Genomic DNA, 12364 nt, shown 5'->3' on the forward strand with positions numbered 1-12364 from the left:
AAGGGGCAGGCATCAGGCCTCACCTCGGTACCAGCTTCAGTGTCAATGAGAGCACTGGGAGGTTCAAAAACTTTTTTACTTTTCTCCCTTACACACCTACTGAACACTGCTTCCCTGCTTCCCCATTCAGCCAGTCAGCGCTCTGTGTACAGTGTTAGGATCAGCAGATGTATGTTGCCTGATGAGTAATACCGTCCAGTCTCACAGAGGGTGATGAAAACCCAATTGCTGGGCTTTAGGATCCTTGTTTAATCTTAGAGAAGGTTATCTGCTTGAAGACTTATACCATTAATCCTTCTTCAATAGCTAATTCCCTTGAATAGACTTTTCAGTGATGGAACAGGGAAAACAACTTTGTATCAATTCCTGAACTGACTTGTGAGCTTTGCCCCCAAGACACTGAAGGGTTGGGTCTGGCAGCCTCATCACATACCCGCAGCATGATGCGATGCTCGATGTTGAGAAGGATCTTCTTTTTCTCCCTGTAGTCCCGGATGAGGGCGTGCAGTGTGTCACAGTGGGGCACCCAGCCGATGAGGCCCGAGTTGGTTGATAATGGAATGACGGCGTATCTCTGGATGCTAAAGCCCACCGGAAAGCAGGGTCAATGGACAGAAAACAGAGCAGACCTTTGAGCCACTTGTGGCACATGCAAACTGGTTTTAATGTGCCTGTCCACACAAGGCTATTGTGGGGCATGTGATGAGGGACGTGATGCGAAGCATAAGGCCTGATGGTTGATGGTATGAAGTTACCACCAGCATTCCCAACCTGCCTAACAAACACACTGCTTTGGGGGAACAATCCCATGATGACTTCTAAGCCTAAAATGACCTCCCCACTTAACATCCATGTTCTTAACAGAAAGAAGAGTGAGAGAAGCCTGAGGACAGGAAGGGCTTGTTAGGGCTGTCATTTCATTTGGCATAGAACACATCAAATTTGTGGAATCTCCCATCTAAAGACCATGAAATGTTCCTTTCTGAGTCCTCTGAAGGACTTGCCCTGAGAACATTCTAAAGCCAATGGAGAGTCTTTCTCTTTGACATCTTGGCTACTGATGGCCTCCTATCAGGTACAGAATCATTTACTTGGCAAAGGTAAGTGACAACCTGGAAGAGAAGTAAGAAATAACTAGATTTCTCTAGTTATCTAGGGCCATCTCTATGGCATCCTGAATACCTGAGGTTTTTCCGAAGAGATGTCGGGTCATTGGCCAGAAGGGTGTTGACCAGGCCGAAGAGCTGCATCACCCGTTCGTCCTGCCGCAGGTCCTCGTGGCCCTTCAGAAGGAAGACAAACTCATGCCCGTTGCTGCCTGTGGGGAGTGAAGCGGGGAGCAGTCAGCGAGGATCAGAGGGTTTCCATCCTGTCGGCTGGGGGACCACTGCTGCACTCGCAGGTTGGCAGACACGTACCATACCCAGTCACACTGTCCTGACAAATGGAAGAAATGCGCCCTAGAATGGGTGAAAAGAATGGCCTTCCTTTTGATGGTCCCCTAGTGAGATGTTCGAATCAACAGTAAGTAAAGTTTTTTAAAAAACTCTGTCTTCAAGGGCCAGGACTGAGTCTGTACAGAGATGGTCACTCTACATGTCACCTCCCCAACCCACTCTCTGTCCTGCTCTGACCTTAGAAGCCTGACTCCTAGAGACCACATCCCCTGGGCTCCCTGGTGTTTGGCCAATGGGGCACTGGCAGGAGGTTAGAGGGTGGAAGAAGGAGAGGTCGGGGTACCTGCCCTTGACAACTGGCCAGGTTCCGGTTCTAGAAGTAGCTCCCTCCCTTGGTCTGGACCATGGCGTCAGGGGATGCCCTCTCTTTCCAGATTATAGCCCTTGCTGGGCTCCGTGCCCTCTAGGTCTGAAGGGCGGGGGTGAGTAATTATATACTTCATACTTCTGGCTCTCTTAACTCAGCCGTGACTCTGAAAACATTCCTTTGTTAAAGTCTCTTTAGTTAGAAGCTGCTGAAAGCTGACCAACACGCATGTTAGTATTAGAAGAGACCAGCCTACAGAGAGACAACCACCCGGGGACCAGCATTCGCCACTGCTGGTGAATAATCACGTTTAAGAAACACAAGCACCACTAAAGGCACAAGAGCTCCAAGTACCAGCAGAACACTCAGGCCTTCAAAACCACCCTCCTGGCAGCACACCGCACTGTCAGAACTACTGCTTCACTAAGTTCACTTTACAAAGCATCCCGGAAAGAAAGGATGTGAAGTATAAAGAAGGACACTCCAGCCCAGGTGGCCCTCCTCGACGTGGCCTGTCACCTGCTGTGCTCCACCTGCAGCCTCTTTCTTCCTCATCGGCTCCCTGACCGGCCCCCTGCCAGACCCCCCCTCCACGCTGTAGGCCTGCACGGTTGCCTTCAACCTGCTCTGGGGGTGGGGCTGATAGGCCTCACCTAAGGAAGCACAACAGGAGGAATCAACTAGAAGTCCCAGCGAGGATGTCCTCCACTTGACTGTCAATTCATGGGAGAAAGGTTAGCAGTGTGGATAGCAAGCAGTTGCGTCAGGAGGGGAGGGGTCCCCTGGGCTGGGAGGGCGACTCGAGTACCAAAAGTGCACGAGGGGCCTTACCCATGAGCGTCAGCTTCCGGGGCCTCTGCTTGGATGTGATGACTTGCAGAGATGGTGCGATGGACTGAATGCGAATGATGGGCTGGTTGGGGTCGTAAGTTCCCGGCACAGCCAGTTCCAGATCCCGGCACATCAGGAGTTTGGGGGAGACGTACTGCAGCTCTAAGGATGTGAGCTGTGAATAGTTACCATAGTTTAGCTTTCTGCCTTTCGGGAGGAACTGAAATGCTGTTTACATATTTTTCAATGGATTGCTAGTAGCCATGACTTGTCCCAAAGTCCGCAGGTAGAAGTGGAGCCAGGTGCTGGGGGTTTAGTGTCAGAATGTTCAGGCAGCACAAGAGATAGGACTATAATGACTGGAACCCTGCTAGAACCATGAGATCCTACCTGAGGCAGCTGCTTGGAGATTCGTCTGAACACGTGGTAATAGAGGTCCCAGGCTTGGGTGAGGTCCTTGACGTTCCCTGATTTCATGTACTTCCTGCACCATTCCTGGGCCTCCATTAAATCTCGACCATATGCCTGAGAGGGGAAGCAGGAGAATGTGCAAGGTGTCACTTGTGTTGACTAAGCCCAACTTTGAGTCCTCAGCAGGCAGCAGAACTGCTTGGGAGGGTACGCTGGCCAGACAGCACTGGCCGGGTTGCTCGGCAGCTTTCTAGTCCCAGAGCCCAACCCTCAGGACGGCTTCTCAGGTGAAGTGAGGTTGGAAGAGAGACGAGATGGCCTTGTGAGGAACCTCATGGTTTTCCAGTTAAAAGTTTCAGAAGGGTTCTTGTAACTTCATGACAAATGTTATTTCTGGTGTTTTATATCCTGTGACCTCCCTCCATCAGAATACATTTTATTCAAGTCAGCAGAAAGGTTAGAGGGAAAGGAGTCTGCTAAGGACTTTGGGGTCCCGTCAGTTCACGTCGTTTTTTATCCCATACCTGGTTAAAGGATGTTTCCTTCAGTGTCTGGGGTCCCCGCTCCATCATGGCGTGCAGAGGCTCCAGCACCTCGAACATGCCTTTCACGTTCCTCTCCCCAAAGTATAAGCGAGACGCCTCTTCCAGGCCTTCGTGCCACATCTCGTGCCAGAGGATGGCCACTCGGATCAGCTCCTCACTCACCTGGATCAGAAAGGGGAAGGAGGGATGTGCCTGGGGTGAGCTAAGCTCAGAAAGGCCCGTCTCGGAGAAACAGAAGGGAGTCTTTCCAGCAGAGGGAGTACGCGGCCCCGCCCTGAGGAAGGAAGGCCGGCTCATTCGAGACCTCTGCTTGGTGGCTCGAGTCCACCTGGACTCACCATCATGGCCTGCTGCACCAGGGTGTTGCTGTGCTCGCACATGTTCTTCAGGATTTTGTTGGCTGCGTTGTGCCGGGCTGTGGTAGTGGACTTGGAGGCCACTGTCAGTGGGTAGATGAGGGCCTGAAGCAAGCACAGAAGGAGCGTTTGCAAACATGTGTAAAAGGAGGATGACAAGAGTATGGTGCTGACACTCATCCCAGTCTACCAGGCAGGGGCTGTGTGGCCTTGGGCGGAATTCTTTCTTTTCCAGAAGACCCTGGGCAGACCAGAAGACCTGTCCTCCTAGGGGCAGGATGGACTCTTGGCTCCCAGAGGCATTTGTGTCCCTAGAGCAGCTAGGAAAGGCTGATGGCCAAATCAAAGGTCAGCAGTTAGAAAACTGCCCGGGATCTCCACGCACCTGCGGGTGGTACCGACCGATGTCTGTGAGAAGCTGGTGGATAAGACGTCCCACCAGGGGCCTTGGCGTATCAATTCTTGCAATGAGCTGAGGTATAACCTGATATTCAGAAAGACACAGTACGCAGCCTATGAGACGTGGAAACAACTCTAGTTATTCTTCTGAGCCATGAACAGCTCTTGCACCTGGTTTGATAGATACTGTTGGGCATGGAAATGATTCAGTCTCTTCAGTTCTCTAAAGGAACTGAAGAAATATGCAGTCTTGACCTTGGGGTTGATCCACTGTATAGTGCCTGCTTCCTTGCTCCTTTCAACACTGCATGATTCCAAGAGAGACGAGCAACACCTGACCCATCCTCACCTGTAACCCAGTGCCCCCACCTGTAACCCAGTGTCCCCACCTGTAACGCAGTGTCCCCACCTGTAACGCAGTGCCCTCACCTGTAACCCAGTGCCCTCACCTGTAACCCAGTGTCCCCACCTGTAACCCAGTGTCCCCACCTGTAACCCAGTGCCCTCACCTGTAACCCAGTGTCCCCACCTGTAACGCAGTGCCCTCACCTGTAACCCAGTGTCCCCACCTGTAACGCAGTGCCCTCACCTGTAACCCAGTGCCCTCACCTGTAACCCAGTGCCCTCACCTGTGCCTCACCTGTAACCCAGTGCCCTCACCTGTAACCCAGTGTCCCCACCTGTAACCCAGTGCCCTCACCTGTAACCCAGTGTCCCCACCTGTAACGCAGTGCCCTCACCTGTAACCCAGTGTCCCCACCTGTAACACAGTGCCCTCACCTGTAACCCAGTGCCCTCACCTGTAACCCAGTGTCCCCACCTGTAACCCAGTGTCCCCACCTGTAACCCAGTGCCCTCACCTGTAACCCAGTGTCCCCACCTGTAACGCAGTGCCCTCACCTGTAACGCAGTGCCCTCACCTGTAACCCAGTGCCCTCACCTGTAACACAGTGCCCTCACCTGTAACCCAGTGCCCTCACCTGTAACCCAGTGTCCCCACCTGTAACCCAGTGTCCCCACCTGTAACACAGTGCCCTCACCTGTAACCCAGTGTCCCCACCTGTAACGCAGTGCCCTCCCCTATAACCCACTGCCCTCACCTGTAACCCAGTGTCCTCACCTGTAACCAAGTGTCAATCTGGATTGCTTTCACCCCTTCCACTAAGGCTTCATTTACATCTGGCCAGTGACCATAATCAAACCATAAGGTGAGGACTCTGGGAAAGAAAAAGGAAAGTCATAGAAAATCTAATTTGCCAGGTTTTGCCTGTTCTCTCATCTCTAAGACTCTTTAGAAGAGCAGTACTGGCAGGGTCCCAATCAGTGACTGCAGTGTGCTTGGTCTCAGGAGCCCTGGGGCGTAGGTGGTGGTGATGGCTGGCAGCACCTTACTGGACACAGATCATCCCCAGGGAATGACCATTTCACTCCAGACAACAGAGAGGGATCACTATCGCACCAATTCACACATCTAAGAGATGAGTCCATGGATAAGCTTTGCATGCGTAGGAGGAGTTGCCTCTAACACAGCAGCAACTAGGAAACCTGGCACTTAGCCAGGAAACCCCCAGATGCAGCGAGGCTGCACACTGACAGCCTCTGGACTGACTGGCCTGTGCCATTCGTTTGGGCCTCTCAGAGTCACCTCTGAAAGCTGAAGGGATTCTAGCAACACTCTGAGAAAGAGCTGGGCTGCTTCTTCCTACATAACAGGTTACACACCAGAGTCTTCAGGCACTGCTCCTTCCTCTGCACATTTCACCCACATGAGTGAGGCCCAGTCAGCTGTGACTCTGGGATGTATTCATGGGGGTGGGGAGGGAAAGAGGACTTTACAGGTGACTCCTGTGACCTGCCCCCGACATGGGCCACCAGGACAGGACTTCCTGATACCTGAGCGTGTCCTGGAGGTTGTTGCCTCGTGACAAAGAGATGGAACGGAAGAAGCCCTGGACAGCAGGGACAGTGTACATCAAGAGGGTTTTGGACAAATCCTGTTGGAACACACATATGTTAGTGACACTCCCACCTCAGCTTTCTCATCTGTAAAATGGGCAGAACAGCCCACTAAACAGCACACCTCCAAGAGTGGTTATGAGGATTAAATCAGTTAATGCACAAAAAGCCTTTAGATCAGTACCTGACATGTAGCAAGCACCCAGTAACTACAATGGTGCCTTAACTATTAATATCTTGGGCTAACAGTGGCTTCCTGGACAGGGCAGCAGAGGAGGTGGGGCCAAGGCCCTGAACATGCTGATTTCTGGGCTTATCAACTGCCCCAGAGCTTGAACTTGAACTGACTGCCCCAGGGGACAGAAAAAAACAGACAGTGGATTCTGCTAGGCTCTGTGCTCAGAGTGGGCCCGCAGATGTGCAGGCCACCCCCACACAGGTGCCGGGCATTAGGAGAATGAGCTCAGCCATTTGGGAAGCACGACAAGGACCTCATTCTTTAGCATGGAGGCTGTCAGGTCCCCAAACGCAAATATACACATAGAAGTACAATCTCAACAGTGCCAGATGGCAAGCCATGCTTTCTGGCTTCCTCCGGGGCTTCAGAGCAGAGCCTCAGGCTCCTGAAAGGCTAACCAGGGCTCTATCCTCAAGGTGCCTGGTGCCCGGGTCAGTCCGTGACAGTGGGGGCGGGGGTGGGGGTGGGTACCTCGGTGACCTTCTTCTGCAGAGGAGACGGGGTAGGGCTGTTCTCGGTGCTCTCAGCCTCGCTCTCGCTGTTGCTGCCCTCGGTGCTGGTGGCAGTGGCGGTGGCCGTGGCCGCCGTGGTGGCAGCAGTGGCTGCATTAGTGATGTTGGCCCCACTGGCGTGTCGCAGCTTCTTCTTCTCGTCGCGGGCTTGGTTCTGATGCTTGTAGTGGAGCACAGCCTCGAAGTTCATCACTGCCCACGCGTGCCAGGCCTGGGGGCAGGGTGGGAGGACAGACACGGGGGCTGTGACAAGAGCTGGGGCAGGAGGCTCAGGTATCAAGGGCCTCGAGGGGTGTGAGGCCACAGCTGAGGCTAAGCAAGGGCTGCCCTTTTTTCTTGGTGGTCAGTAAAGTGACCACTCACTTCACTTCAGCAGAACACTTGGGAATGGGGCGTTTCACTAAGTCCAATGTGATTCATTCATTCTGTGGTGCATCTGTTGTATCAGGGACTGCAGTGGGTGACGTAGGATAGGGGGGCATGTGAAGAGGAGCATGCCATGGGCCTTGACTCACAACCTCTTCATCTAGAGAAGAGGTCGCTCAAAGACCTGCAAATAGGCAGAATGGGATAGGGGCAACGAGGGAGAGACAACAGGAACGCCAGGTGCAGGGCTGGGAAGGCGTCATGGAGGAGGGATTTGGGGCAGGTCTTGAGCCATGTTAGATGAATGAGGAGGGAATAGGAAGGCACAGAAAGGGTGTCCTGTAAGAACAGAGACAAAGATGCAGGTGGGCAAGCAGCGTGGTTCACAGGAAAGACAGTGCTTGAAGCTTAGGACACACGCAGGAGGGTAGGGAATTCCCAACAGAGCTTTTAAAGATGGATTAAGGGGCTTCCCTGAAGGTCTGGTGGTTAAGAAGCTGCCTGCCAATGCAGGGGACATAGGTTCAATCCCTGGTCTGTGAAGATCCCACATGCTGCAACTAAACCCGTGCACCACCACTACTGGGCCAGTGCTTAGAGGCAGGGATCTGCAACTACTGAAGCCAGTGCCCCACAGAGCCTGTGCTCCACAACAAGAGAAGCCACTGCAATGAGGAGCCTGTGCACCACAATAGAGAGCAGCCCCTACCTGCTGCAATTAGAGAAAAACAAAAAAGAACCAGCACAGCCAAAAACAAATACATAAGTACAGTTTAAAAAAAAAAATAGGTTAAGAGAATTCCCTGGTGGTCCAGTGATTAGGACTTGGTGCTTTCACTGCTAGGGCCTGGGTTCAGTCCCTGGTCAGGGAACTAAGATCCTACAAAATGTGGCTCTGCCAAAAAAAAAAAAAAAGAGAGAGATGGGTTTGAAAGATTCCTTTGGCAGCAGATACAAAACAGATCATGGAGGAGAGCAGAAGTTCAGAGAGTGAAGGTGGAGGTCTTAACCAGGCAGAGGACAGTGGGAAAGAGGGCACACCAAGAGCACAGGCCAGCCAGGAGGGCAACTCGCGGTCACTGTTTGTCCCTCACACCTGGCTGAGGGCCTGTCAGAGATCAGTGGTCAGTGACTGCCACCCAGAGAAGCCTTTGGTGCTAACTACTCACACCTCTGAGGGATTCAGCTGTAGTAATGCTTTGAGATAGCATTGCCTGGTGCACAAGGCATGAGGAAGAATTTGATTTGGGACGTTATAAATTTGCAGTGATAGCAAGACATTAAATAATCCACTCATAGTTGGAACTTTCTGGATAACTGGTAAATTTCTTTGAATCCCTTGCTAAAAACCTTGCTTTAACACAGAAGTGTCCATTTCCCCAGCTAAGCAGAGTAGATGAATCACAATCAACTTTTACTTGATGAATAACAATCCTACAATGACCCAGGCTCAGCTTTCCCATACCTTCGTTTAATCCACAGATACCTATACATGTACAGTGAGCTGGGGGTCACAGCAAACAAGACAGAAGGAGTCCTGCAGGCACGTGGGACTAACATGCACCACTGACGGGAGATGACAGCACAGACTCAATAGGCCCAGACTAAAGCCAGTTTTTTTTCCTTTGTTTCTTTCAGAAAGGTTGAATGAAGGGAAGTAATCTGATTAGGACACAGTTCTAATTAGTAAGGCTCTAGCTGGTCAAGTGTTCACTGGATATATTCTTCCAATCTTGGACTGAAGCTGTCCTAGAGAGAATAATTACTGTTGCTTTCACAAAATGGGCATTTTTCAGATCAGACATGCTTAAAGCAGGCCAAGAATTTTACTGTAGATGTTTCTGGGGCCTTCAGATGTAGGTTTTGACCCCAGAAGGATTCATTCCCAGAGTATCAGCAAGTTAAAGAGACACTGGAAAGGAGTGGATGACATCTGCCTCACAGTCTAACCAGAAGGCCCCTCAGAAAAGATATAAAAAAAATATGAGAAAGTATGCTCTCACAAGAGGTGTATACTTCCAAGACTTATTCCTCTACCAGTCAAGCTTTTATATATTTTCTAGTTTTCTTTATCTTCTTGAAAAATTTCCTATGATATAACAGGATGTTACTCAGAGCTTTCCAACAGAAACAGAAAGTTCAGTTCTTAGATGAGAAGCAGGCAGGGATGGAAATCATAAAGAAGCTGGGAAGGGACAGATGACCCAAGGGAAGATAAAGTTCCAGAGACTACAAGGGAAGATAAAGTTCCAGAGACTAACTGTGTGTCCAGATGCTCTAGGAAAACAAGCTGCTAAGAGTCTGTAAGACTGGAGAGGGTATGAAGAAAAGGGAGCCTTCTTGTGCTGCTGGTGAGAATGTAAATTGATAGAACCACTAGGGAGAATAGTCTGGTGGTTCCTTAAAAACTTAATAGAACTACCATAAGAACTACCACAGGACTCAGTAATCCCACGACTGGGCATATACCCTGAGAAAATCATAATTCAAAAAGAGATATGTACCTCAACGTTCACTGTAGCAATATTTACAAGAGCCAAGACATGGAAACAATCTAAATGCCCATTGACAGATGAATGGATAAAGAGGATGTGGCACATATATACAACAGAATATTACTCAGCTATAAAAAGGAACAACATCAGGTCATACATAAACATGTGAATGGACCCAGAGTCCGTCACAGAGTGAAGTACGTCAGAAAATCACACTGCATGTTAACACATATATGTAGAATCTAGAAAAATGGTACAGATGAACCTATTTTGCAGGGCAGGAAGAAAGACGTAGATGCAGAGAGTGGTCAGGAGGGCACAGGTGATTAGGGCAGGGTGGGACTAATTCGGAGACATACATACATACATACACTACATACACACACTACGTGTGTAAAACAGATAGCTAGTTAGTGGGCAGGGAGCTCAGCTCAGTGCTCCGTGATGACCTATAAGGGGAGGGGGTGAGAGGAGGTCCAACAGGAAGGGGATGTATGTACACATGTAGGCTGATTCACTTCAGTGTACACAGAAATTAATATAACACTGTGAAGCAACTATATTCCCATTAAAAAAAGAGTAAAAAGATGACAGCATCTCCACAGCCATGAACACACTCATGGTGTAATAAAGCTTTTTCAAGTGAAAGAATCTCTCAATCTTTCTGTATCAGTTAGACCTCTGACTAGATCGTGGCACTCAAAGAATCAGATTCATGGTACCAGACCAAGCCACCAAGGCTCTGCGGTGACGCATGAGCACTGGCCGGCATCCGGAGGCAGCGGCAGGAAGCCTGGCTCACTCCCGTCTCTGGTTACCTTGTACCAGCTGCGGTCATGCTCCGTGGCAGCGCTGTAGTACTGCAGGACTTTGGGGATCGTGCTCTCGTTGATACCCTGTAGGTTCAGCTGCCACTCCCCAAGTTTCAGGAAACATCTGAAAACAGAGAAACAAACCCCATGCTGCTCCCTCCTCAGAAGAGCCCTGCCCGGAGGACGACGTCCCAGGAGCACAATGGCCTTCCTACGGTTGACTCCCAGTCTAGGGAGGCAACATGATTGAACCACCTGGATTCTCAGCCACCTGGAGGGAAACAGACAGGTTTTGGGCACCAATTTTTTTTTTTTTGCACCAATTTTTTAAGGGATGGTTTCTTCTTGCTCTCTTTCAATGCTAACATAAACCAGGTAACTGGCATACTGAAGTTGAATGGACCTGGCTTCCCCAAATTCATTTCGGTGAGTGGCAGCTGCTGAGAGTAAATTTTCTTATTGATTGCTTTATGGCTTCTCCCTTATTTTCTGGCCGTGCTATGCTACATGCAGGGATCTTAGTTCCTTGACCAGGAAAGGAACCCAAGGTCCCTGCAGTAGAAGCATGGAGTCTTGACCACCAGATTGCCAGCAACGTCCTACTTCCTTCTTTGTATGATGAAATTAACAGCTAACGTTCACTGATTGCTACTCTGTTCCAGGTACTGCTCCAAGGGATTGACATTTTCTTTCCACTAATCCTCACACCATCCTGTTCCACTCTAGGGAAAAGGAACTCTTACTATCCCCTTTTTAGATAATGAGGAAACTGAGGCACAGAGAGATTATCTAAAGTCACACATCAAACCAGCAGCATTTGAAAGTGAGGAGTCTTAACTCTGACGCTGGACACCAGGAGAACAGCACACGGGTGCTCTTGGGCTATTGGATCCTGGGGAAATAAGTGGCAGAGACTGTGGAGCAGCATGATTCAACAGCTGCCTGGGCCCCTCCTGGAAAAGGTGAGAGAGATGCAAGCAACTGGCTGCTCTGGGAGTCCTGAACATGCGCACGGGGCAGAGGCTGCTGATGGGGCAGGGCTGGGGTGTGACAGGCTTGACCGTAGGGAGCTCACCGGGCCATGAGCTTGTGCAGCTCCTGCTTGTGCTGCTGGTCCTCGGTGGCGATGGCGTGCTGGGCTTGCTGCTGCATGGTCTGAACAAAGTGCTGCATGTGCTGGAAGGCGTCAATCTGTAGTAGGACATAGGCGCAGGAAGTCACTTGTCTGGCCCAACACCAGGGGAAAGGAACTGCCATTCACCCTCTCCCAAAGAACACCCCAGAGCATGGGGGTAGGACAGGGGGCCAGGGCATGATGCCGAGAGATGGCTGCACTTGTCAAGAGGATTCATATTTTTTCAACTCAAGGAGTAACTCTCCTTGGCCAACTGCAATTACTAGTTTAACAAGCCTTAGAAAAGCTACTTGCCCAACTTCCCCAAATAACAATCCATATGAAGTAATCAGAAACCACTGCGTAATTCACTATCAATATATTGCTCTGGGGGAAATTAGACTTCTTGGAAGTTGTCTCAGGCTAGTGAACCCTTAGTATTTGTTTAAGACACTGTGTACCTTGGACACCAGCACAGGAAAAATTAGTGTAAAAAATCTAATAGATCTGGGGACAAACCACAGTGGAAAAGAATATAAAAAACAGTGTGTCTGGTGTATACACA

The 12364-nt window shown here is 50.3% G+C and overlaps 1 protein-coding gene across 1 annotated transcript in view; it reads right to left on the minus strand.

Moving 5' to 3' along the window:
• MTOR (mechanistic target of rapamycin kinase) overlaps positions 1-12364 on the minus strand; it is a 119009-nt gene that overhangs the window by 11317 nt on the left and 95328 nt on the right. The window contains exons 37-48 of the mRNA XM_070474281.1: positions 11761-11876; positions 10692-10809; positions 6972-7223; positions 6200-6300; positions 5427-5523; positions 4293-4391; positions 3890-4012; positions 3531-3713; positions 2986-3120; positions 2596-2770; positions 1183-1318; positions 434-581 (exon numbers count right to left, since the gene is read on the minus strand). Of these exons, the coding sequence (XP_070330382.1) occupies positions 434-581; positions 1183-1318; positions 2596-2770; positions 2986-3120; positions 3531-3713; positions 3890-4012; positions 4293-4391; positions 5427-5523; positions 6200-6300; positions 6972-7223; positions 10692-10809; positions 11761-11876 (1683 nt within the window). The remainder of the gene's footprint in view (positions 1-433; positions 582-1182; positions 1319-2595; positions 2771-2985; positions 3121-3530; positions 3714-3889; positions 4013-4292; positions 4392-5426; positions 5524-6199; positions 6301-6971; positions 7224-10691; positions 10810-11760; positions 11877-12364) is intronic.

Source organism: Odocoileus virginianus, chromosome 11 (genome assembly GCF_023699985.2).
Source record: "Odocoileus virginianus isolate 20LAN1187 ecotype Illinois chromosome 11, Ovbor_1.2, whole genome shotgun sequence".
Lineage (NCBI taxonomy): Eukaryota > Metazoa > Chordata > Mammalia > Artiodactyla > Cervidae > Odocoileus > Odocoileus virginianus.